This window comes from Numida meleagris, chromosome 13 (genome assembly GCF_002078875.1).
Source record: "Numida meleagris isolate 19003 breed g44 Domestic line chromosome 13, NumMel1.0, whole genome shotgun sequence".
In the NCBI taxonomy this organism is placed as follows: Eukaryota; Metazoa; Chordata; class Aves; order Galliformes; family Numididae; genus Numida; species Numida meleagris.
This window is the reverse complement of record NC_034421.1, coordinates 6843836-6871007: the sequence shown is the minus strand read 5'-3', so window position 1 is coordinate 6871007 and position 27172 is coordinate 6843836. Positions and strand designations below refer to the sequence as shown.

At 41.0% G+C, this 27172-nt stretch overlaps 1 protein-coding gene across 7 annotated transcripts in view; it reads left to right on the top strand.

The window, feature by feature from the left end:
• Positions 1–26904, top strand: part of ARHGAP17 (Rho GTPase activating protein 17) — a 39726-nt gene extending 12822 nt beyond the window's left edge. The window contains exons 2-22 of one of the 7 annotated variants that reach the window (XM_021411473.1): positions 4709–4748; positions 7517–7621; positions 8243–8319; positions 9381–9492; positions 9681–9757; positions 9967–10078; positions 11019–11087; positions 11252–11333; positions 13358–13485; positions 13867–13978; positions 14512–14593; positions 15042–15122; positions 15576–15689; positions 15944–16035; positions 16172–16328; positions 17554–17796; positions 19743–19906; positions 20307–20921; positions 21858–21881; positions 23825–23869; positions 26010–26147. In XM_021411473.1, the coding sequence (XP_021267148.1) occupies positions 4709–4748; positions 7517–7621; positions 8243–8319; positions 9381–9492; positions 9681–9757; positions 9967–10078; positions 11019–11087; positions 11252–11333; positions 13358–13485; positions 13867–13978; positions 14512–14593; positions 15042–15122; positions 15576–15689; positions 15944–16035; positions 16172–16328; positions 17554–17796; positions 19743–19906; positions 20307–20921; positions 21858–21880 (2485 nt within the window). In that variant the 3' untranslated portion in view covers position 21881; positions 23825–23869; positions 26010–26147. Of the gene's footprint in view, positions 1–4708; positions 4749–7516; positions 7622–8242; positions 8320–9380; positions 9493–9680; positions 9758–9966; positions 10079–11018; positions 11088–11251; positions 11334–13357; positions 13486–13866; positions 13979–14511; positions 14594–15041; positions 15123–15575; positions 15690–15943; positions 16036–16171; positions 16329–17553; positions 17797–19742; positions 19907–20306; positions 20922–21857; positions 24558–26009 lie in introns of those variants that run through there. The other 6 variants (XM_021411475.1, XM_021411474.1, XM_021411472.1 and 3 more) reach the window with 6 other exon arrangements.

Genomic DNA, 27172 nt, shown 5'->3' with positions numbered 1-27172 from the left:
CTTGTGTAACGCAAAATTGGTTTCTGTGGTGAGGAGAGGACGTGGCCAGATGTTTTTGCTCTGGCTTGTCCTCAAAATGCTGTGCAGGTGAAAGCGAACTCCTATACATCCAGAAAGCTGAACGCTGCCAGAGGAAGTAAAATAAATCCTCTATTATAAAGTGGTTTTGAAAAGTGACATTTGATATACACATTTACAAAGGCCACAGTTGTGGAAGTTTAGCTTTTCAGGCACAGAAATTTCCTTTAACATACGGGTGTTAAAGAGTGCAGCCTCTGAGGAGCGAGCGGAAATGCAGAATGCCGGCAGGACACAGGAAATGGGAGATTTGTGTTACAACCTGTGGCGCTTGAAATCCCGTTCTGATAGCAAGGCTCTGTGCGAGCGGCTGCTGCGGATCGGGGACCGAGCTGGGACTGGGCGCTCCCTGTGTCACCATGACCACTTGAGAAGTCAAACCCAGGCTGAACTCGGGCAAGCTGCTGCCACAAACAGTGCTCTATTTCACATTCGGATGCTGACTGAAGCAATCACTTGAAGCGTCGATAAATGGCACTTGGGAGTGGGTTCTCAACATGAGGGCTGTTCTCCTGTGTCCTTATTGGAAAGGAGCCACTCAATGTCCCTGGTCTTGTTCATCTCTTTTCCCCTGATGGAAGTTTTCTTTCAATTTTGAAGTGACTTGACGTATTTAATAATGAGGCTCCATGAGTTTGGGTTGTATTTGTAGTTAATACTGATTAAAAAGGCACTCTGTCCCTGGAATTCAGTACAGTGTTGAACTGAGCTGTTAGCCCCAAAACGTTAAGTTCCATTTTCTATGGTCTGACTTAGTACAAAAAAGCAAACCTTTTAGAAGGGAAATTGTCACCTAATTCTGGACTCCTTGTTTTGGAGCAGAGCTGCTGATTCCTTCATTTTTCCTGGCAACAAGTCCTGCTATTGTACTGTGGGAAGCAGGCAGGATGTGCTGCAAAGCGTTAACTTGCCAGCGAGTGCTTATCTGGTTTCTCTGGGTAACAAACAAAAACTGTAAGGAAAATGAAGTAACAAGAAGGAGAGCTTGAATTCCATCTCGTGTTCCAGGTGGCTATCTCCTAATTTCCAGTGAAGGCTTTGCAGAGTGCCCCACGCAGCCTTGCCCTCCCTGGCATCGCCTCCGCCAGCTCTGTGCTGTGTGAGTCAGGGTTTCTGTTTCCACTCCGACACTTGCACTGAGTCACTCGTTCTGTTGTGGATGCCCAGGGTTTATGGCCCTGCATGGCAGGATTGCTCTTGTTCCTTCCTTGTTTGCCTGTCAAGGGTGTAAATTTCCACTGGTTTTGTAGTTTTGAGTGCTTAGGAGATGTTCCCTGGTCAGTGCTGGTGCCCTGGTGGTGACAGGACTCTGCTGTGCAGCCAGTGAGGTGTCAAGTATTGTCCAGATTCAGCCTCACTTTTTTAACTCTTCAACTCTGCAAATCTTATACCTGCAAATGTAGATAATTTTTTTCCCCACCATGGAAGGTAAGCATTTTTATCTCAGGAATTTTCATCTGTCTTTTCCAAATGCACAAGCCAGAGGTCCTCCTTGCGCAGTGATGGGGGGACTGCCACTGCGGCTGGGGTGAGCTGTGTCCAGTGCCTTGCCCTTCCAGCAGCCCTGCACTGTGCCCTGGGGCCTATCAGAGACAGGAGTGAATGAAATGCACGGTGCTATAAAACACTAACAAGAGAGGAGGGCTGAGAACACACACAATAAACCTGTAAAATGTCATAGCAAGCTGAGGTATTTTAATGAACATACCTAGGATGGAATTTATAACCTTTCCTCTCTCAAACCTCTTGGTGGTTGTTTTTTCCCTTGGAGTGAGTTGAGGCAGTCGGGTCTTGCTATGCCACTCCCATAGAGAAAATGGCACCAGCATCTGCAACGTGACATGTTTCAGGCAAAGAACACTGCTTGCTGTTGTCAGGAAAGTTATAAAAGAGCTCAGTACTTACCCTCTTCATAGGCTATGGAGGTGGTTATAGCTGCAACTGCAATTGTTCAGTTTTGCTTTTAGAGTTGATGTTTTAACTGAAAACCTTGGGGTTTGTTGCTGAGGCAGGATGCAGTCACAAGGTTGCATTTTCTGCCTGGTGGCAGTGGTCACTGAAAAACAATGTTATTTGGTGGCTCTTCTTTGGCTTCATTATTAAAGGTGGAATGTGGGCCTGCAGGAAGGGCGAGGCCTTCCCTCTGCAGTTCCAAACCTGACATAATCAGCGGCTTTCCTAAACAGACGCTGGCCTGGGGACTGGGAGCAGCAGCCCCTGCCCATGAGGGTTTGGATTTTCCAAATACTTTGATAAGCGACCACGTGTGCAAAGAGTGCTGGCACCTGGTGACTTTGCTGTAGTATAAGGAAGGGATCTGATGAACGCAAAACTGGATGAACTCGGTCCAGCTGAAAGCTTTTCAGTGTAAAGTTAAGCGATACTCCCTGCTAGGGCATAGATCTGCTGTAGCTCATGGTTTAAATGATGCACACACATCCAGTTGTAGGTACTCTAGATGTTTTTAGGAATTGTTTTGCATTATGCCATCTGAGGTGGCTGTTTCATGTCATAAAGCTGCTTGTTAAGTTAATGTGTGTTCTCTTCCGGTGTGCCAGAATTCCTCTGGAGGTGTCTGTTTCATACCACGTAAATATATAAAAGTGGGTCAGCGTGGAGGGTGAATAAACTGTTGAAATATCTTCCTCTAATTTCTTCCTCTCCACTAAGCCAAATTAAGGGCTAGAGCTGCGCAGAGGGGAGTCAGTGTAAACATTAATTAAAAAATGTAGATGTAGAAACCAGCTGCCTTTTTTCTTAAACAGATTTCTAGGCAGAAGGAGGGAACTGAGACTTGGGTATATGTGAAAAAGGGGGAGAAGGCTACTCTTCCATCACTCTTACTGTAGTCTGTTGTAAGGGGTGCCATCCAGAAGGACCTTGCCAGGCTTGAAAAGTGGGCCCATGTGAACCTGATGAGGTTCAACAAAGCCATGTGGAACGTGTTGCACTTGGGTCAGAGCTGTCCCAGACATATGTACAGACTGGGTGAAGAACTCATGGAAAGCAGCCATGCTGAGAAGAACTTCTGAGAATCCTGGTGGATGAGAAGCTGGACATGAGCCAGCAGTGTGCACTTGCAGCCAGGAAGGCCAACTGCATCCTGGGCTGCATCAGCAGAGGGGTGGCCATGGGGCAGGGAGGGGACTGTCCCATTCTGCTCTGCCCTCGTGAGGCCCCATCAGGAGTTCTGTGTCCAGGCCTGGGGCCCCCAGCACAAGAATGATGTGGAACTGTTGGAAGAAGTCCAGAGGAGGACCACAAAGATGATCAGAGGCTGGAACGCCTCTCTGGCTGCTCCAGAATTCTTGGTTTTGTGTAGAAGCCATCACCCACCTCGTTTCCACAAATGCTCCATAGTGCTGTGTGCTTCTGCCAGCCCAGCTAGCTGACGTGGATACCAGCTGCCACTTGAGCTTAGGCTGTACTTACAATGAGCACCCTCTACAAAATCTGTTTAAGAATGTGCTGCTGTTACTGGAGCATTGCCAGTTCTTTGGAGCTTCCGGTGGGATTTGGCAAGAGTGCTAACCTGATCATTAACCTCAACAATCAAATGACTGACCTCTGACAGGATATAATTCTGATCAGGTTCACTACTTCTAGTTTTGTGGAAGTTTGTCAATCTTGTGTGTATTTTCTTAAGTAAATATTTCAGTTTTTGCAGTTTACGTTTGTGTCAAAGTATTTATGGCTTTTGTCTTGTTGAGGTTTTCAGCATCGCTGTATTCTGCCGTTTAATTATTGAACACTTCATGGTTCACCAGTAGTTCAAGTAGATAATGCGCCATGAAATTTAAGTCAAATACCTTTGAAAAAATTCAAGTGAACAAATCTGGTCCTTAGAGAGATATAACATGTTCAGCTGATGAATCCCCATCAATAGAATGGACTTTCTGCAGATGGTCAGACTTGCAGTGAGATATTAAACAGTTCTTATGATCAGAAGGGGCACAGTGTCGTAGACAAACTGGCAGCAGGAGGACCTACTACTTTGTGAACAAGAAAATTAAGTACTGGGATACCTCAAAGTACCCTACAGTGAAAGATGGGATGAGCTGGATTTCTCTTGATTCTGTAGATAAAGCAAAGGTCTGTTAAAGCAGTGTTACAGCAAAATAAATCAACACCATGCAGATCTGGTTCAACATTAAACAGTTCAAAGTTTGTGTATAAACTGGGAATGGAAAAAGGTGTGGAATTGTGTGTGTATATATATATATGCACAAATATATAACAACCTTTAACATTCTGGCTGGAAGTGTTCCGACATTTTTCTGTTGAGAGTAGACCATTACTGAGAAAGCTGTTAACTTCTGACACTTCTTTTTTTGTTTGTTTGTTTTTCAGTGATAACACTAAAATGGTAGGAAAGATTAGGGAAATCCAGCAAAATGAAGTCATGGGAGGGTTTTTGGTGAAGGTCATGTTGATGGAAGGTGAAGGCAAGGTGGTCACACTTCTATTTATGCTCATTACCAACTGGTAGAACTCGGTGGTAGTAAACTGTAAAAAGATGAATTTGGTTGTCCTACATTTCTCATTATATTTCTCTTCCTCCAGGTGAACAGATAACAAAGCATTGTAGTCATTTCTGCTAATTTGTCTGTGTTCTTTTTTCTTCACCTAGGGCTGAGAAAACGGAGGTGCTTAGTGAAGACCTGCTGCAGGTATTGTAATGCAGTTTACATGTATTCTTAACATTCTGTTTGTGAAGGTTGAGCTATCTGAATATTGTGAAGTACCTGTTAAAAAAAAAAACTGTCTGGTGGAGCATGATGAGCTGGGAAGGAGCAGTGATTAGGCACAACTGGCTTGTCTTCATTCGCCCTTCTTTGGAAGGGGTCATCTTGGCCCTTAAAAGAAGTGGAAAAAAGCGTGCCAAGGGCATGCCAACAGATGTCATTTTTTCTGAAAGATTGGAATTGTTCTGAGTGCATAAGTGCTTCTAGTTTAGCTTGCGGTATTTGTTCTCAGACTTGTCACACTGACGTTTGTTTGCAGACTTGTCATTCTTATGATGTATGCCATCTCATCAAACGTTTCGTGGTGGAATTCTAGTTGCTGCTGTTAGATTACAAGATCGGCTGATTACACAAAACGAAGTGACTACAGACTTGTTCTTCTACATTGTTCTCTTCCTTTGGTTGTTTTGTGAAAGCCTTTTTTTTTTTTTTAAAGAAAAAAAAGGCAGATGAGTTGGCCGGAGTCAGGTATGCCAGCTGCTCCATCAGCCTTCAGTGCCATGGTTATTTCAAGTCAGTTAGAAAGCGTCTTAGTATGTTAAAGTTCAAGACCTGTGTAGAAGACACAGAGGCCAAACAGATGAGGTGTTACTTTTATTTCATCTCTCTCCATCTGTTCAGATTAAAGTAGAAGATGAGAGAATGTATCGACTTTAGAACTTGAATTCAGCTAGAACACATGAAGTCATTTTGAGTAATGGTGAAGTGATCTGACCTGAAATGCTGTACTCTGCTTTCCAGGGGTCTGCTTTATTTGAGCCATGGATATCTCAACACTTGGACAACGCTGTTTTTAATTTCTAAAGGGGTGTGCATAATTACCTGGCAGAAGGGGTGTTAATAAAACACCTTGATAGCCTTCAAAGGCCCATCTGTTTTCTTGGTTTGCTGCAGAGTAGTAACAAGAAGTGAAAGCCAAAAGTACTGCTGCTTGTTGCCAAAAAAATTTTGCAAGCAAGGCTTTTCCCAGGCACAGAGCAGACTGGCTACACCCAAGTGGAAGAATTTATTCACTTGTTTGTTTGCTCTTGGGGGCTCATGGCGGGGAGGGAGGCTCTTATCTAACTGAAGAGCTTAAAAGCATGGTGCTGTTCATCTTGTAAATGTTCCAGTGTTCCCTTTTATATTTATCACTAGCTTTGACATAGGATTGCCATAGCTTTTTTTTTTTCTTTTTTGTGAAGTGTAGTACTCCATTTCAAATATCTCTGTTAAATACGTTCCCATCGGAAGAGAAGCAATGTGATTCAATATTGGAAAGGCTTCTACAATGGACCCCCTTTCTGGAATGCCCTTGTAGCCTCTAATAAAGCAGTCATTTGATTCTTTGTACACTGAAGATGCCCTGTGGTTGCAGACAGCTTGGCCTTGAGGTCACATTTTCAGTTCAGAGGTAGCTTAATAGAGATTAATGTCTCTTGTGGTTTCCGTGTCATTTTTGAGCTAAAAAGCAGATCAGCAGGGAATGAATTATCATGAAGTTTTGGGGTCAAGTTCCTCCTATCAGTCTTCTGCCCTTCGGGTTTGGCATTCAGGCTGCCTAGAAAGAGGCTGTCGGGATGTTGGCGTTCCAGAGCTGTTCTGGGGAGCATGAGCAGCACACGTGGCTGGTATGAGCTGGTAGTGTGCTGGGGGTGGTTCTTACTGGGGTTACTGTGCTTCAGGTGGGGATAAAATCCCATGCCCAGTGTTTTAACTGTGTGACCTCGCAAAAATACTTAAACAAATGGAGGCTGATTTGGAATGTGTTGGTAGCTTTTAATCTTGATGTTAATGAAGTAGAAATTAAACTTCTTAGTGGCAGCAGTGGACTGCAAACAGTACCACCTTTTTCACTTACATCCTTGTATCCTTGTATGGACTTCTTAGAAGTGGGCTGGATTTTGAGATTGTGTGTTGTTTGTGCTTTCAGAGGAGGCTTTCATGGGCAGTTTCTCTGCCCCTTACTCTAATAAAATAGATGTTATGGAACTGTCTTGCTGCTCAGCTTGGGTTCATCTTGTGTCTATCAGGAGCTGTTAGTCCTGTTAGTACCGTGTGTCCCAGTGAGGCTTCAGTCTTCCTGCACTGCTCCTGCGGCTTGGGCCTGAGCTTGGCACAGCTGCTGCTCTCTGAGGGGATCTGAGGAACCAGTGCTGCACTCACTCTTGTGCCCAGGGCAGGGCTCCCACGCCAGTAGCAGGGACCCTGTGCTGACCTTCACCAAGTCTGTCTGTCTGGGCCTCCCTTTGGGCATCTTCTCCCTCACAGCTTCTCCCTGTCCATATCTGCAGAGTTTCCTCTCTGCTGGAGCTGCTGTCTCTGTTAGCAGCTGCAGTTTGCACTGCTTGCTTTTGCTGGGACTTAACTGCATCCTTCCCACTGCAGCTGCATAGGGGTATGCATATCCCATCCCAGCAGTTACCGTCCATAAGTGCATAATAAACCTACTGGGAAGGAAAAATGTGTCAGTCTTACCTGGATGCGTATTGTTCTAGATGTGAATTTACAGAATTCGATGTTCACTAGAACATGTCCTATTTCTGTGGTCAGGCACTTCTGTTAAGCATCTGAACTTCGTAAGCTACAAAACTTGAGAAATAAGCAAGCCAGAACTAAATGTGTTATAGGAGGAAGGTTTTTCTGCTGAGGCCAAGAAAATAACTTCTGTTTCTTATTTTCTTTTCCTCCTCTGTCCCCCTTCCGCCTACTAGATCGAGAGACGTCTTGACAATGTGAGATCTGTTTTCCATATCACACAGAAACGGTTAATTGCGTGTTTTCAGGGCCAGCATGGTACAGATCCTGAGAAGAGACATGTAAGTACAGCTGCTCTTTGGGTTGTCTTCTGAGACTAGTCTGAATACAGCCTGGCCTTCTCCCTTCTGATCAGTCACTCTGCCTGAGGTTATCCAAAAGAAGTGTGACTGTATTTAAAAAAAAAAACAAAACAAAAAAAACATCCCACATGTTGACATTATTTGGCAAAATGCTAACTGTGGTTCACCATCCAGATGTAACAACATGGACTTGGAATACCTTAGTAACTTCAGGGCGCTCACTTCTGCATTGTGCTGAGTACTTCAGGCTTTCATAAGAGCTAAGAAAAGGCAATGCTCTGCCTCACTGATCAAGCTCCTCATGTTTAGAATTGCCTCTGAGCACTAATTTCTTAAATTAACCACAAACCTTCTGTGCATAGTTGATTTCTGCCCCTTAACTTTATTTAGCAAAGCCACAATAAGTTTTTCTTGATGAATGAATGTGTATATTGCAGCTTGAAACTTTTGTGATTTTGCGTTTTCTTGAAGTCCAACAATGAGTTGCATATATGTGTAATAGAAACAGAATGGAAGAAAAGTTTAGAGAGTTTATACTGGAAAAGCTGGAAAGAGTGAACAGCATTAAGTAAACTAAGCACTGTTCGTTCTGTTCCATAGAAAAAGCTTCCTCTAACAGCTCTTGCTCAAAATATGCAAGAAGGATCAGCCCAGCTAAGTGATGAAACTCTGTTGGGGTAAGTATCTGACTTTCTTTATGAATTGTCTGAGATTTTATTGCTTGCAGAGGTCTAATTAGAGACTTTATATACACAAAGGCTGCTCTCAAGCTAATGAGACTAATATGTCTAGATTCCCTCTCTAACCCATGTGAATAAAAAGTGAGCAAGCATTTCTTCTGGAACATTTCTGGAAACAAGTTTTAGGCTTGCTCTGAATTGCATTCCAGAGGATTCTGATGTTCTGCTGTTGTAAAAGCTTTTGAAAATTAGCTTATCTCCTTGTGGACTGTTAGAATGATTACTCCAATTTAAAGTTCAAAATCTAGTATAAATGCTATATTCTGCAGATTTGCATCAATGGCTTCTAGTTTAAGGTAATGCCAATTTCCTTAGCCTGGCAAGGTGTTTCTTGGCTATTTACAGGAAAGCGGTTGAAACAAACATCAATATGCTGAATTCCTGAAGCAACTGTTTTCTTGTTGCTGATGGAGATTCTAGTGGAGACAGTGTGGAACAACCCAAAAATATTTGTGTGCATTTCTGTGGGTTATTGCATGAGATTTAAACATGGGTTAAAATTATGAAGAGAACGTGTTTTTGTTAGAACAAGCTTGAAGCAAAGGTCAAAGTATGATTTTGGAACCTATGACTGCTTCCTTCTGATTACCTAGCATTATGGCATTAAGACTTTTTTCTATTAAAGTGGCTTAGGAGAAAATTAAATACTGCATTGAGCAATTTTTTTCTGTGCGTGGTAAGATGAGCTTCAGAATAAATACTAACTTCTCTGTTCTTGGGGCCTGTGTAATCATCTAGTGACTTAAAGCCTCCAAAACTATTACAATGGCTAAGGAATTACAGACAGCAGAGGTTTAATAACACTCCTTGCCTATATCGAGTTTGCCGATGACAGCATGGAACTGCTTGTTTTTATGCCATTAAGTAATGGCTTGCTTAGTACAATGCAAGCTTTCCAAAAAGGTAGCAAAGAACAAAGCCCCACAATTGTTATTTTGAATTTTTCTTCTTTAGTCAATAGTAACTCACATTGCAACCATTTCCTACAATTCTTACAGGAAAATGCTAGATACGTGTGGTGATGCAGAGAATAAATTGGCATTGGAGCTCTCCCAGCATGAAGTACAGATTGAAAAAGACATTTTAGAACCACTGAGCACGCTAACGGAAGTAAGTCATGCCAGCCTGGCTAAAGAAATAAATCTGGATTTTTATGTATCAACTGAGCAAAAAAGGGTTTATCTCATTGCTAATAATAGGTAGTCATGAGTTAGTGGTGGAAAGTGAACGTGAAATCTATAAAATGTAGCAAGTTGCACTCTTCAAAAACAAATGTATGCCTTGAATTCTGGTTTTAGGTAGAGATTCCTAACATTCAGAAGCAGAGGAAACAGCTTGCAAAGTTGGTTTTGGACTGGGATTCTGCTAGGGGAAGGTAAGAAGTAATTTTAAATACTTAGTTCTAATCTATTTACATTAGCTTCTTGCTGATGCCTGTTCTGATGTTGATATTTGCTTACCTAAAAACCCCTGAAATTACTGGCTTTTTCTTGTCAAAAGAAAACAATTTTAGAAGGGAGCCCTCAATGCAGATTCTTGATTAATACTAGATTTCACCAAATGACTGAAACCTTTCTTCCACAGGTATAACCAAGCCCACAAGACTTCAGGAACAAATTTTCAAATGCATCCTTCAAAAATAGATTCTCTTAAGGAAGAAATGGATGAAGCTGGAAATAAAGTAGAACAATGCAAGGTATAACAAGAGGCATCTCTATCCTTTACACGTATCTCTCATTAGCAACAATAGGAATCAGTGTATGGTTGCTTCCATAAACCTTGCCTGTGAGACTAGCTGTCTTGCTTCTTGTAGTCACAACTTATGTGGCTGTTAACAAACTGTATGTTTTAAAGGTATAATTAGGGCTAGTTAAGCACTGTAGTGCTTTAACTTAAGAGGAACTTTACTTTTTAGGATAAGTACTTTACATTATTTGCAGGTTTAGTCTGAAACAATTATAAGAAGGAACTGCCTTTGCCTTGACTCAACTGTTCAGGGTGTCTGTGTGCTTCAAGACACTGAGTAGCCAGGACGTGTGAGCATAGCTCTGAGCAGTTTACAGTCAGTTTCACCTTTCAGTTGCTGAATGCTAGATTATAATGCAGTTGAACTGAGACTCCAAAAGCTTTTAGTAGCACTTGTCTTTTCGTTCTAGGTTAGGCTTTAAATAATATTGCCGTACAATCCACTTGTTCACTTCAGTGGCCACATTCTTTGCTATATTAAGCAGGCGTTTTGAATGAATTTTGCTTGAAAGAAAATGAACTGTGTGGCCTTAAAGCATATTACCAACTATTCAGAAATGAAGTGCACTCTTGCATGTACTTTCCCTAAAAATAGTAGAATATAGATTCTATATTGTGTTCACACACAATTATAAGATCTGTCTAAAAATGTCTGCTTTTAACCGAGAGGAAAAGGTAGGAGTTACCACTAGTTCATCTCATAAATTCATTTTTGAGCTTGCCACTTAGTGTGTGTAGCAGAGTGGGTGAATATCTGGCTTTCTATGCAGCCTGAATTGATAGTTCATACTTACTGCAGGCAAAATAAATGTACATACTGTCTTTACGTATAAGTTGAAATACCTTTGTAAATTTCATTTGCTATTTTGCATCCTTTTGTTTTTTCAAAGGATCAACTAGCAGCAGATATGTATAACTTTGTGTCCAAAGAAGGAGAATATGCTAAGTTTTTTGTTATGGTGAGTATTTTTTTCAGTATGAATTTGACTGCAGCACTTATGCATAGACACTCAATTCTCAAAGATAGATTACATTTTGTGTGCTAAACCTTCTAGTCTTATGTTATGTGCTCATCAGAAGCTAATGCTCTTCTTGTTTTTTAAAATGTGGCTTCTGTTCTCAGTTATTAGAAGCACAAGCAGATTACCATAGAAAAGCATTAACAGTCATAGAAAAGGTCCTACCCGAAATTCAAGCCCATCAAGGTAAAGTAACCTGTGCTCTGGCTGATGCTTCTCCTTGCCTGTGCCACCTATGCACAATATTCTCCTCCTTTATCTTGATTCTTTTGCATGCAGTCTTAATAAATAAGGTCATTTTGATCTACTTAACAATTTTGCATTCCCAAGCATAATTCCATCTTTGCTCTATTCTCTGGAGTTCTCCAGCCATATTTTAACACGCTAATAAAATGCTAAGGATCTGTCTCATACCCAAGAGGGTAAAGGAAGAATTTTTCTATTTGTATACCGTGTGACCTTTTGCTAATTCTTACCTGACTTTTCCAGACAATGAAAATTTCTTTGTGATGTAGGAACTTCAAGGTCTTTGCTTCTTGAATGACTAGTAGGCAATCTGCAGAAAAATTCCCAAATTCTAAGGAGCTTTTTCCCCCTCCTATGCAGCCTTTTTTCCCCAGTGTGCACACTGCAGTGTTGAGTTTGCTGTGTTGAATATCAGCAGCTAAGGAGCTAGTAAGACAGCTGCATCTTTTCCCATGCTACTAAGATTTTCATTGGCAGCATAAAATAAGGAGAGTCAGTAATTGTTTGGTATGAAGATGCAATGTGTGCTGTTGAAATTACTATCCTAAATTCTGACTGTGCTGTTTCTTAATCTACTAATTACTTCAAAGTAGGTTGAACAAAGTCCGAGTGACATTCGGAGCTGAATGAGACTTGACTATCTTCAGTAACAGACCATATGCATATTGTAAAAAGATGAACCAGTAAACTAAAGATACCAAGAAATATGAGCATCTTGCTGAAAGATGATAGAGAATAATCTGTTCTCTGTAGATCTGATGAAATGCAAAGTAACAAATGAATGATGCTTACACAGTGTTAGGGCTGTGTGGAAGGCTTTGTTTACGAGATACAGATCCAACTGGTTTAATTTTTCTTTGTTGCTTAGCTGCTTTGTGCAAAGCTTTTCATATGGTGAGTGCTTCAGTACAGATTAACCTTCCTTAGAAGGTGTCCCTGGAGGGGTACCATCTGAGTGGTCCAGTGTCTAAGATCTAAATGTAGGATGTAACTGCAGTTGTTCCTAGCTGCAGTTAAATTACTGTGACTTTGAACAGCTACTAAGATTTCTTTGTTTGCTGTAACTTGTAAAACTGATGAAAATAGCATGGGCCTCTCATGGTATGTTACTGAATGAGGGGGAAATAAAGCCATGTGAAGGTGATATAGTTAATATGTTGTAGGTTTGTTTTTCTTTTTAAAGAAAAAAGAAAATCCTTTGCAGAAATGCATTGTGTCTTTGGAGGACTCTTTCAACATCTTAACCTTTTTTCCATATGAAAGAATGAATGCATCTTTACTAACAATTAATAACATTTTACATCTGCATTTTTCAATTAAAACAGCAGAAATAATGGGTGAAAAATAACTTGTAGGAAACAAACTCTCATTCAGTTTGGAGAAATGTGTACAAATTTTGACTTTAAAAGCTAAGGAGCAATCAAGAGATGTTAAGTTGAAAATCTGTGCAAGTGTTAGTGATATGCTGCAGATGTGGTGGTTCTAACTGTAAGATTGTTAACACCTATTTGAAGTTAATAAATGTAATGTTATATTAACAGCTTGGTTTATATCCACCTTAAATACAGATAAAACACAGGTCAGCCCTGATCCTGCAATCTGGGCAAAGTTTTTCTCAAAGATTTTTATAAACCTAAGTCTTTTGGAGTCTTAGCTAATCAGAATCTGTGTAATTGTCAGCCATGTGACAGCCTAGCGAGACATGTACTTTCAGTTATACAAAAGATATGTATTTGGTTTGCCATCCAGAAAGATGCAGAAGTATTTTTTTAATGGGGATTACCCGCAGGCTCATGTTCTCTTTACTCATCATATGAGGGACTTTACCAATCAAGGGCTGTAAAACTCTTAACATGTTCTGAAAATTTCTTAGCTGTACTAGAGGCTTTCTTCTTTTCTTGCCTGGGCTGTAATTCAAGTGATTGTTAGATATTTTGCTCAGTGTTTTGATACTCTTCAATTAGACAAATGGACTGAAAAACCAGCTTTTGGAACTCCGTTAGAAGAGCATCTCAAGCGCAGCGGTCGTGAAATTGCAATCCCCATTGAAGCCTGTGTAATGATGCTTCTGGAGACGGGGATGAGAGAGGAGGTAGGTAGTACTACATCATGCTCTATGAAGGAAAGGAGAAAAGCATAGTGGACTCAAGGTCTGATATCTGTGCTCTTTAAGTTTGCTTAAGTAACTTTTCTCATAAATGTAGATAAGTCCTGTAACATAAGGGCTTCAGCACTATTTGGAGTATATTTGAGATGAGTAGAATGAAAAATGGGTAATGGACCACAGGTGATGGGGGATGGAAACATTATCAGATGGCAGTGACACATCACGAGCCAGCTTGGTAAAGCAATGTAAAATGAAGAGGACACCGAACTATGAACTGCTTTGAGAGTCTCTCATAAAACTGAGTTTTTCATTGCTTGTTACAACATGTTGTTACCAGTCAAATACATTTTGATTTTTATCATGCAGGGCTTATTCAGAATTGCTGCTGGAGCCTCCAAGTTAAAAAAGCTTAAAGCTGCCTTAGACTGTTCAGCTTCTCAACTTGATGAATTTTATTCTGATCCCCATGCTGTTGCAGGTACTATGAACGTTCTGAGTCAAAACAGATATAAATGGGTAGAATGCAATTTTATTCAGTTCATTTAACTGTTGACTTGCTTGGTGTTGACTTCTGTGCAGACAAACAGTGAATGGAAGTAAAATGAAAGTTCTATTAATTGCATAACTTAACATGGTTATGTATAGGGCACACATGCTGAACACACTTGATGTGTCAGGATGCCAGAATGGTGATTAAAATTCAGGTGATCGTGGTAATTCCAATATCGTATTTCTTCTCCCTTGATCATGCTAATACTTCTCGTGAGACCGGGGCCGTATGTAGCTTTAATAAGGTGGTTATTCTGAAGGGTGCTTCATAATTTGATAATATGTGTTTTTGTCAAATCAGTAGTGACCAACAGGCCTCTTATGTTAAGCGTTGAACAGATTATGGAGGTGTCAGACTGTCCTGATGTTTCACTGGGATTTGAGTTCCGTTGCACAGATAAAATTGCAGTTTCAAGCAGACTGAATGCATTGGCTAATAAACTTGCCTGTTCTGCATTGCAGGTGCCTTGAAATCCTATTTGCGAGAATTGCCAGAGCCTTTAATGACCTACAGTCTTTATGAAGAATGGACACAAGCTGCAAAGTAAGCGTGCTGAAAGTGGTTATGTAGAAAAATATTTTACATATTTTTATCAAAATTGGATCTTCAGGTGAATTTGAAAGAATAGTCCAAGCTCACATTGTTCATTTCTGAACATGAAGATGTTTTCTCTAGCAGATTATTTAGACTTTTGTGCCATACCTTAGTATTATGCAAATGTGGTGGAATGTCTAGCTATTTTATCTTTAAACATAACGGCTGCTTTTCATACTGCCTGAATAGCATTGATGCTTAAGCAGATTTGGCTTTGTTGAAGGTTGAGGTAATTGAAACATTTGAAAAGCAGGTTGTTGAATTACTGAATACAACACTGTGCATTGATTAGACATAAATGGAAAATTATACTGTCATTTCTTCTTGTTCTCTGCGGAAATAACATTTTCATGATCTGTAGGAAAGATGTAATACGTTTTTGTTTTTTCCCTTTCAGTATTCAGGACCAGGATAAGAAGCTACAAGAGCTATGGAAAATTTGTAACAAATTACCTAAGCATTATCATGCTAATTTCAGGTATGTGTGCACATCTATAGGTTTGTAATACTCAACCATCAAAGCTGCTGTGCAGCAAGTTTCAAAGTTGATTAGCTGAAACTCTAATCCTCTTTCTTTTTGGCTTGGCCAAATTCTGTTAGGTTTATGAAATGATATCTGTTTCATCAAGTAGTTTATGTGCATTGGTTTGGTAGTGGTAGAATTTTTCAGTCAGGTTAATTCACTATTGACTGTAGCAAAATAGTGATGCACAGAACTCTTCCATTTAAAGGATTAAGCTTTTGGCAATAATAGGAGTTCTTGAATTTTGGCCTAGTTGTCAATAAGAAAAACTCTTGGTTGTGTCTTAAATGAACAGAACTATTGTTTGCTATAAAAGCTAATTATGTCCTCAATGTTGTACTAGCTTCCATCACATTATATGGAAAAAGCTTCCTGGTGTTTAATTAGTCCTTTTTTTATCTTTTTTAGGTATTTAATCAAATTTTTAGCAAAGCTTGCGCAGAACAGCGATGTTAACAAAATGACACCCAGCAATGTTGCAATAGTCTTGGGCCCCAACTTGTTATGGGCAAAGACTGAAGGGTAAGTGGTTTTAGGAAAAGCACAAAACAGAATTTTCATGAAGTTGTAGAATTTCCCATCAGATTGTTTTTAAAACGTGTAGACTATTCACAGCAACAGAGTACTTGCTTAAAAAAATATTCGAAGTTGCTCTTTGTGGTGCTTAGGGGAGTGTTGGTTCATTGTGCTTAGCATAACATGCAGCTTAAGGCCAGGATTCTTATTTTCTTGCTTTGGTAGAACTGTACACTCAATTCCACACATCTCTTCCACAGATCCCTTGCTGAAATGGCAGCTGCAACTTCAGTCCATGTGGTAGCAATTATTGAGCCAATTATTCAGCATGCAGACTGGTTCTTCCCTGGAGGTAAATTCTTGCTGTAGTTAAAGGAATTCTGTATTTATGATAACCCTATGCGGGTTAACTTCCAGTAGCTTTCTTTTAAGTGACACCATTTTGTATATATTTGTCATCTGATGAATGTTATCTGTCTTTTTTCAAGATCAAGACTTCAATGTGTCTGGGGCATTTGTTGCAGTTCCTGCTGTTAATTCAAATCACTTGTCACACACTGGGAATGAATATGATTCTGGGACACTGGAACGGAAGAGGCCTGTTAGTATGGCTGTAATGGAAGGGGATTTATTGAAGAAGGAAAGGTATGTTTTGTTCTCAGATTAGGTTTTAGATCCTCACTCCTGAGAGCTGGACTACTTAGGCTGTAGTTAGACACACACTTAGTGGTCTCAGGAGGAGAATTTTGAGAAAATACTGTAGGTAACAATAGTGATTTATTTTCCCCTGTGTTACTGCAGCCTGAGGAAGGTTCAAAGGTAATGTACTAGATGTATTCTGTGCATGACTTTATTTAAAAAAAAAAAAGCAAATATTACTGCTTCCAATCACCATCTTCCTATTACAGATGTGGGGGGTCTAAAATCCAGTGAAACAGAAGTGTTTGTAGTAACATCTGTCAGAATCTAACTTCTGGTATTCCATGGCTTCTTTTTAAAGCCCATAAGCCGAGGTGGTGTTACCTGGTGCCTTCATGATAAGACTTCTGATTTGAAGATGGTACAGTATACCATGGCAAATAGTAAAACGCTAAAAAAAATAAAAAAAACATGCTGTTTTCCCATATAACATGTAGTGTAACATTCATTTATTATCACTCATACCGTGAATATTGAAGTGATGTGCTGTTTTGTTTATAGCTATTTATGCAAATGTTAAATTGTTACCTAAATGTGAACTGTGGTTAGCCACATGTAATTTTATCAGCGCTGACGGAAGGAGCAGAAGAGAATCAATTCAGGATTCACTGTCTTTAACACAGCAGGCATAAAATTCAGTTCTAGAATATACTAAACGTTCTCAAATCTTTTAGTTTCTTTATCCGTAGCTAAACACGGGTACCTTTTTCTTTGAACAAAGCAAATCATAGAAGCATATATCCAGTGTCATTTTTAGTCTATCTTGAAATCTGTACAACAACTTAGAGATTTTGACACGTGAATTTTGTTTCTATTTCATACTATGTTTAGAGAGTAGGTACTCTGGTGTGAAAGGAAATATATGTATTTACATGTAAAAATACTGAATGTTTTGACCTCATTGTCGTCAGTGTCCGTCTTCAAATGTTATTGAGTAACTTGTTCCACTTATGTTTAGTTTACCCCTCTGTGCAGATAAGCCAAGTAGTGTTGCATGTCTTAACATTAATGGTGTTATATGCAGACAATGGGAGCTTTCCTTGTTGCTGCTTTGCATGCTAAGCAACAGGGGTTGCACTTGTCTTTGTGGGTTGTAACAACCAGTTGTCTTGTTGCTTTAGTTACCTGGTGTTGGCTGGCGTGGTGTGTTTACTCTCTCTTCTTTCTGTAGCTTTGGTGTCAAGGTTATGGACTTCCAAGCAAACCCTCGGAGATGTGGCACTATAAATAGAAAGCACACATCCCCGGCTTTCCAGCCACCACTTCCACCCACAGAGGCTGGCATGCTGGCTCATTCTGGAGCGGAGCAGCATTCACAAGCTGCTGTGGCTGAAACAAGCCCAGTGGGTGCTGGTTTTGCTCTCTCTGCTGGCACAGCAGAACAGTTACAAAGTCAAGGAAATGAGGATGTCAGGTAAGAGGTATGGCTTCTGCTGGCAGTGGCTTAGCAGGCTGCTTTCAGCAGCAAACTGATGATGTCAGCTGTATCTGCTTCACAAGACACCTTTTCTAATTAGAGTGCATGTTGTTGTACGCAAAGTCTTTTCAGGTGCAGGCAGAAGCACTGTAAAAGAGCTCTCTTTTTATGTGTATTTTTGACCTTAATTTGAACATCTGTTCCAGAATTGATTTTCCTAGAATAAGGTATTTCATGGGGAAAAATATTGTGGAAAAATACTAAAAAAGACTGTACTTCTACTGCCCACGTTGACCTTTCCAGGTTATACTCCAGAGGCGTCCATGCAGCTTGACTGTCAGTTTGCTGCTGAAAGAACAAAACCTGCCAGTGGCAATGCTAGAAACCCATTGGTCTTGTTTGTTGTTTCTTGTTCATGTTATCTGGATTTGTCGTCTTCTTCTGTGGCAAGTGTTAGTGGTGACCAGACTCGCTAGAAAACTGGAAGTCAATTTATTGTATTTCTTTAGGAGAAACATGTATACAGACTTTTTTGCTACTTAATTAACATTGGAATTCTGTGCAATAATATCTTGAGTATTAGAATACATGGACTCCAAGAATAACTGTAGTAGCTTTGACTCTTACTTTCATATATGGTGAAAGCAGCAGTTTGTTTTTACTGTTCTTGAGATCTGAGAGATGTAGCAAATGCATAAAAATGCTTGTAGTGCTCCCCAAGCATCAATCTCTTGCGTGGTATCTTACATTAAAAAGCCATCATGGAGTTTTATGCAGCGCTGATTCTTTTGCATATAGCTTTTAGTCCCAGGTGATGCTTTTGCAAAAATATCTCATTTAAGTATCCCCTGTAGACCAGTATTTCTCCAGTGATGTCTCTTGTGGCAGAGGAAGTTAAAATGAAACCTTGAGTGTAGCTTCTAAAAACTGTGTTTAATGTCTGCACAAATTCTGCATACAAGTACTTGAAATGTAATAACAGCATCTGTAGAAATTAGGGTTGTGTTGTGCTAGTAATTAATTGAAAGGTTTTTGTCCTTCTGAGATGGAGAAGATGCTGCAGGGAAATAAATGGAGATTGTAAGAGCATAGGAAATAAGATGAGGTGGCACAGTCCAGAACCACCTTGGCTGGTTCATACTCAGCTGTTGTTTCTCCCTAGTTCTATTGTCTTCATAGCCAAAGCCAAGAAGAAAGAATGAGTTGTCCTGATCTGAATTTCAGGGATTGTTCTCTCAGATACTCATCTGAGACTGGACTCCTTGATCAGGGGAAGCAGGGTAAAAGTCTAACTCCATGTAGGGTGTGGAGAGTTTTGGCCAGTAGGGCAGGAATCACTGTTCTCCACATCTGCAGCTTTTGCAGTCCCTGAGGGCTTCCAAAGGCTCCACGGACTTGAGCAGTATCTGCCTGGTCTGTGTGAGTTATGCAGCAAGTTGGTTTCCTTTTTTTTTTGGCAGGGCTTCACAGGGTGCCACTGCTGACTCCTTGCCAGTGAATTGGATGTGATGCTGTGACAGAGTATTTGGGGAAAGTTAACAGTTATAGGAGTAGTGACTATATTTGAATGAGGAAATGAGAGAATATATATTATATTATAGGTGGGACTCTTCTTAAAGAACCTAAAGGGTGCTCTAGCACGGAGTCTGCACTCTGAATACCAGTATTTAATTCAAACAGGTATTGCGATACTGCAGAACTACTTGGATTCCTGATTTAATTTGGTAATGGATCTTTTGTACAGGTTTGCCTGACGCCTACTTGCGAATTGTTTGAAGAGTTCTAGCAGTGCTCAGTTTGTCAGTAATAACAGCCAGTGCAGAAGTTTAAGGTGTTTGAGAGTCAGAACTAGAATGTGGTTCATAATGTAAATCTTAATGTTGCAGCTGATCTGCACAAGGCATTTTATAATCATCTTCTAACGTGAGATTTTTGATTTTCAGTACCTCAAAACCGAAGGACAACGCGTCTTCAGCTACTCCTCCACCTGTGAGAAATGGTGGGCATGTGAGCACTGCCCCAAACCAGTCAGCAAGTAGCACTAATCAGCTTTCTGTTAATCAGCCACAGAATGCAGCAGGTCCCAGTCCCCATTCAGCGAGGAGAGGTATGGTTTTTTTGTTTGGCTTTTAAAGCATTAAGTTCCAATTATTCTTTATGTACTGCAAAAATGCTTGCTAAAATTACTTTGCCATCATGCCCTCCTTTATTCCAGACTGTGGTTCAGTTCCCTTGCCTTTCACTGGGGCCTGGCTATATACATCTTCGGATTCCTTCATGAGTGCTGGTAGTAATGTTACCAACACTGTTTAATGAAGTCACTTGACTGTTGATTAGTAAACCAATTCATGTATTTCTGTAGTTTCCTACTGATACCTCTTTTATTTGGTAATGCACCATTTTATTTCAGTAATATACTTAAGTATTCTGTAGAGCTATTAATTCCTTCCTTTAGGAGTTTGGTTTCAAAGCACGTAGCCATGAAATCTCCCCTCTTCCTTTCACAGCTGTTAAAAAGCCTGCGCCAGCGCCTCCCAAGCCAGCCAACCCCCCACCAGGGCAGCCAGGAAGCCAAAGCTCTGCCCCAGCTGCTCAGCCACCTTCTGTCTCTCCAAAGCCACTTGCCAGAAGCTCTTCTCCTCCTTCCCAACACGCAAACCAGGGAGCAGCCCTGACCTCCAGTTCCCAGGTTTCTGCACCTCGGCGATACTCCAGCAGCCTTTCCCCAATCCAAGCTCCCAGCCACCCACCACCACAGCCCCCAACGCAGGCTACTCCTCCACTGCAGCCCAAAGCAAACAATCAAGCATCTCCTGCTGCACCCAGCAGCGAACATGGACCAGAGCAGCCCTGTTACACTCCTCCGCAGACTCCAACACCACCCGATACACCCCCTCTAGGCAAGCACAGTACTACTTCCCCGCCATCACAGCCGCAGTCATCTACTCAAGACACCTCACAGTCTCACTCTCCACCTCACAGTGGCACACTGCCAAGGCCACGGCCGGTGCCCAAGCCTAGAAACAGACCCAGTGTTCCCCCTCCTCCTCATCCTCCTTCTCAGCTGGCTGGAGATGGTATTATTGCAAATCCCACACAAACAGCTTCCAAAATAGTAACAGGTGAGTGGATTCTTTCATATTTGGTGTCTCCTCAGGGAAATGTCTGTAGCTATGTGTAATTTTTGATCTGAAAAGCACAAGCAACAGTTAAAATACTAAATTGCTCATTTATAGTTAGAATGCACACAACCTGTTCTTCAGATGGGGATCCCAAGTGTCTTCCATAGTGAAGGTCTCCTTTCCTGAGGCAGAAAGGCTTGGGGGAAGTTTGCTATTTTTTTTTCCTGTGCTGGAAGCGAAACGCTGGGGTAGCAACCAACTCCACAGGGCTTTCTCCAGCCTCAGCATCATGGCAATCTCCTAGGCTTATGCTTCTGTTTGCTGAAAAGGTAAATAATTTGGCGAAGGGAGAGGATGCCATCAGGAATAGTATATTTCAGGATTTACAGGAGATAATAAACCAAACAAGTGATCACTGATACATGTTCTAGTAGAAATGATGCTAGCACTGAATGTTTTACTTTGTGAGAGTGAAGCCTTCTGATCGGGTTTTAAGTCAGAAATCTGGAAGCTGAAGGATCAAATACACTTAGCTAATTTCTAGATCAATCTTCATACTTTAAGTGCAGACTTCTTTTCCTGTTTTAAGGCATTAGTGAATTAAAGATGAATTTTCTGTCTTCTCACGGGAACTTAATGAAACTCATAAGCTTGGTAGGGATAATGTTAATTAAAATCTTGGAAAAAAAGTTAATTGCTGAAGAAAGTAAAAGCTAGCAGATCTTGAGATGTGCTTCTGATGAGTCTGCTTGGTTTAGAAAGTTCTGAAGGAAAAGACAGTGACTGTAAGACACTAATGCTTTTAAACCTACTCATGTTCAATAATAGTTAAAACTTTCTAATGACACTGCAGCTTCTGAACAATGAGACTAATGTTTTGGAATGCAAAGTGTAAATTCTATTGCCTAACAGCTTTACCCCATGGTGACTTCACAGGTGGGGATGGTTACTGCGAATAAGGTTTGTACTTACCAGAAACATGCAATATAAGCTAAAATGCTCCTGCACAGCAATATTTTATTTGTAGCTTTATTTTGTATATGCGCTTTGGAATATGTGCTCTCTGTCAGCTCTGTATGTTATCTCATGTCATTCTGTTTGTAAGACATATTAGGACCTATGCTTAATTTCAATAGTCCTGTGAATATTAATTCGTACTTTAGAGCAAATGGTAAAAATAACAGTATTGAACAACGCTTCCCGCAATCACCAGGTGTGAAGCAGTGACCCGTTTAAAATAGATTTCTTCTCATCAGTGCAGGCAAATGTTGCAGCTTGTGTTTTTTTCCTCTAGTTCAGTGTTTTGTGGTTGCATTTTAGTGTAGCTGTCACTTTAGGTTTTCAGTTAACTTTACTTGGATCTTACTTGGCAAAATACATGGTTGTGTGACTAAACCCCTCTGCAGATGCAGCAGCATCTGCATTCTGGCATGTTTGCACTTGCATTCTGTCAGCCCCAGCCTCACTAATAGTCTGTTCAATCGCAGGTGCCAAACAGCACATTAATAATATCACTGTTGATAAGTAATGGCTCAGAAATATGCTACCTTTTGTGAAGGTAACAACTGCATGACAGGCTGGAAAAGTTGAGCTTGCATTCTGGAATTATTTCAAGGTTAGAAGTACAATTTTATGTACAAGAAACTAGCAATAAATTGAGCAGTTAAGCAACTAAAAAGTAGCTTGGTTTTAAAATAACAGACATCTCCTGATTGTACTCCTGCTCTTTTTATCAGCATCTCTAAAATACAAAGGCAATTCATTTCAAAACTGAATTCAACCTTAAGGCTGTAGGTTCTGGTTCTTTACAGCACTTGTAAGGAAGTTAAGAATGGGAACAGTGCTGATGAGTCAAACTCCAAGTAAAGAGAGTTTTTGTGTTTCTGGGGAAATTGCATTAATGCTAGCAGTTCGGCAGAATTTGTTTTACCCCAGTGTAACTGGAGAAATGCTTGCCTTCTAAGTAATAACCAGCTGGTATGCAGGGGGCTGCGTCATTAGTGGGGGAGTTTAAGTTACACAAACAAAGCATCTGCCATGTGATAGTGGTTGTGAATTGAGGAGAGGATCGTGAATAACCACGTCAGTGCTGACTTTCAGGGAGAGCAGATTTTCAGTGGTTACCAGCATAAGTAGTACACAGCTGTCTTGTAGTTGGGATACAATTAAAGAAACTGCCAAACAAACAAAAAAAATACTATAATCAAGATCTGATTATGAACCTGAAAATGTTAGAAAAGAATTAATAGATATCAGTCCTCCCAAGTGCAAACTGTAGCAGATTGGCTGTGTAAATTGCGTCTGGTAAACAACACTAGGAAAGCTCCCACGCTAGAAAGTCTGTCAAGGAAAGATGATGATGAAGGATTCTTTAGCAAAGCTGGTAAAGGAACCCTGAATACCTAGTATGTTTTGAAGACAAACAAGAAACTGGGGAACAGTTAAAATGACAGCCAGGCTTGCCTAAAGCAGTATGCTCAGTGCAGGATCATCCAGCTTTTCCAGGTCCGTCAGTTTTTTTTAAAAGAATACTTGTTCTGAATTAACACCACTGCGTATTACATAGGAGTATCTGCTCTAACATTTACACACGCACATGTAGTATTGACTTGTAAGCACTGGCTGGTACTGTAAACTGGCTTATCTGATTCACAATGTGAAATAACTATCTTCAATTTTAATCTTAAATAATGGAGCAAGGGAAACCAGGAATAATAGAAGCCAAAATTAAGTTGCCAGCTGACTTTATAATATCGGCATGAGAATTCTGAATTGTTTTCAGGGTATTATTGAATTCCTTTGTCCGTATCCTGGACAGTAATGCCTCAAATTCTATTTACAGTATTAAAGTTACGAGCCCTAGAAAAGAATATTCTAATCAAAAATTTTATTAAATAATCTAGATGTTTGACCTGCATTCAGTATGAACTGTATTGGAAAGTTCAATGGTAAGGAAAAGGCATATGATTGGCCAAAAATGTTGCTAATTCATAATCATGTGTGTGCTGATGCCCACTACTAACCTGTCACAAATAACACTGCTTGCTTGCATTATCGTTAGTGTGGCATGCAAAAAGCATGGCTGTTTATGCTTGCTTTTACATTAACGTACTAAAAGTATTGAAGACTAGAATGTGTAAAATTCCTGTTTTGACTGGCCAGTTTCACATCTTATTTCTTCAACTTACTGGATATTGTAGCTAGAAATCCATGTATTTTATACAGAGGCTCATCTTGTATTCAGCTTAGCGGTATTGCTAATCACAAATACTCCTTTCCTGTGTCATCTCACACTTTGTTACCTCTTTTTTGGGTTTCATCCCTCAATATGCGATAGCAGTAGGGAGAACTGTGTGGGCTTGTGAAGCTGAACACATCTTCTGAGCCATATTTTGAATGAAAATTCAGCAGTAGTGACAGATGTTGGGGAGAATGCAGTGTCTGCTGCTTGGGTTCTGTGCACACCTTCTCTATGGTTGGCTATAGCATGGGACATTAAGAAAGAATATGTAGGAATTTGGGAAATCACATGACTACAGTGTGTCCTATGCAATGGTGCTTCTGATGATAATAGTAAAATGCCTAAAAAAAATCTGAACTTCAAAAAAATTTAATTTTAAATCAAGTGATTTTGAAGGTACTTGAATTTTCATTTTAAACACGTGGATATAGGCAAAGTGAAAAGGCTCAGTTTGAAAGCACAGTAATGATTTTCTTCATTGCTCTCAAAGGTCTGCTGAATGGTGACTTAGTGTTGGTTTTCAGAATGGGGCCTGAGGAGAGGAGTACACTTAAGATTCATCCAGTGGTGGCATTTAACAAGTCTGAACAGTGGGGTGGTTTGTTCTGTACCCTCTGGATGATTTCACCACCAAGATGCTGACGCTTTCTAAGCAGGTTACTGTGTTTCCCAGGACTGTGATATAAGATGTAACATAAAACGTGCAGTTTGCACCTCGCGAGAGCACGTAAATCCTGGAATCCTGTTTGTGAGAAGGTTCCAGCAGTGCACATGAGAACACTTGACTGTCTTGTGCACCACAGGCCAGTTAGTGTCAGGCAACAATGTGATGGAGTTGCAGCTGTTGTGATAGCAGTGCCACTACAAAATTTCTGCGTATGAGTGTGGCTGCTAGTGAGCCTGGGAAAGGAGCAGGGGATGCTGCCTTGGGCTTCACTTCTACATCTGCTTTGGCCTCTTCCGTGTGGTTTAGCTCAGCAGTTCTCAACTTGAACACTTGCAGTGTAACTTCTGTGCTGAGTTTAAGACTTAATGCTTATGATTTTAAGTCTTTACAAGATTCCTGTCTTTGCCACCTGAGTTTAAAAGCAAGGTACTTAGCTGGATTTATCAATCTAAACAACTTTCTGTTTGGAATGTTGCAGTAAGTAATGCTGTGGCTTAGTTTTTTACAAAGCCGATTTGCAGTGACAACATACTCATTCACATCTTTTAAACTGTTCTGGACTTTTTAAATTTTCTACCTGCCAGCACAGTCAGTCACCAGAAACATTTTGTTCTTCCTGGATGCCTTAGTTTGAACAAAATTCTCCTTTCATCAGTAGGGGGCAAAGCACATGATATTCTCCTGCAGACTAGAGATGAGTATTGTCTGCATTTGGCTCAAATCATTTATTCCTTGTGTCAGTGTCTCCTGCTGACACTGTACACATGCCTGTCGCTTCTAAAAGCCCCGTGTGGAGCTCACTGGGCTGGTGTGGAGGTGCCCATTTATGCTCAGTGACATCCTGTTCTGATGCGACTGCCCAGGGTATAGCCTCGCTTTCTGGGGGCACTGAGGAATGTGACATTGTCATTCTTGCTTTCTGCCATTCATAGGAAATAAAAGCATTTATGTAGATGGCTAAAAGAAGGGTATGTAGGAGAAGCAACCCCAAGATGAGATTTCTAGTTTGGCTTAGCCCCGTGTTTCTGTTGTATGTGAGCGTGCGTGCCAGCCCTCTGTCAGAAAAGCCCTTGTTGATAAAAGCCCTCATTGATCCTTCCTTTCCCTTTTCGTTCTAAGGAAATGCACCAGAGATGTCACTGTCCAGAGTGCTAAACTTGCTCTTGCGTTTTTTGTGCAGACTCCAATTCCAGTATTCCAGAACCACTTCAAAACCCTTCTGCAGAGCTTCCTACAGAGGCAGCGGGCAAAGAACTGCACAACCACCTCGCTCTAGATATTGACAATGACACAGAAAGCACTGCTCTGTGAAGGAAACCCAAACCTTGTACTTTCCTCTCCTGACGGGAAAACTGACAGAGCCAACAGTGAAAAGCTTCTTCTGCCGGCACGGAAACCTGTGTATGTGCATCACTGCGGGGTGAGGAGCCGTGCAGGAGAGGTGTCATGATCTGTGTCTCACAACGGTTTTCAAAATCCCGGACGGAGGGAATTAATTACTGCAGAAACGTGCATAGGAAGTGTAGCTGCTGCTGGTACCAATGGTATTAGCGAAATTCCAAACGATTTTAAGAAGCGAATTATTAGTTATTTAAAGTGCATGTGTTCCGGAAGTAATCTTTTTAATGCCGCGGTTAGACTTTTATTCTAGTTGTTAGACGTTACAAGGAGAGGCCTTGCAAGAGACATTCCCTCACTGATTTGCTGCAGATTTTTGAGATGTGAACCAAAGCCGGCCACGGCGGCGGTGACTGCTGGCTCTCGGTCACCGTGCGCAGCTGTGGGTGCGCTCAGTGCCTTGACGGACTGTGACTGCAGGAGGAACCTTACTGTATCGTAATCATTTCAGCGCTACTCTGTGATCAGTACCTAATCCGTATTTCATAGTTATTTGTATTAACCAGCCTGCTTTTGTTTATGTGAAATTAATGACTGTTTTGAGATAAAAAACTGTGGAAGTGGTTTTGTGCTTTCATAGGAAACGGTTGGATTTTGGAAAAAAAAAAACTTTGAACATCTGTTTTGATGCATCAGTTGGGTGAACGTTTATAAAATTAAAGACCGTTTTTTGTCAACCAGAGCCCTTTTCATTCACGCGCGCTAATCGCGACCCCTTCTGTGGCCCACTAGGAGCCACACTCCTGTTTTCCACGACCCGCCCCCTCAGCGCCGCACTGTCCAATCCCGGCCCCGCTCCTCTCAGGTGGGATCCGCCCACCCAGCGTGGCACTGTCCAATCCCGGCCCCCCTCCTCTCAGGAGGGAACCGCCCACCCAGCGTGTCACTGTCCAATCCCGGCCGCGCTCCTCTCAGGAGGGAACCGCCCACCCAGCGTGTCACTGT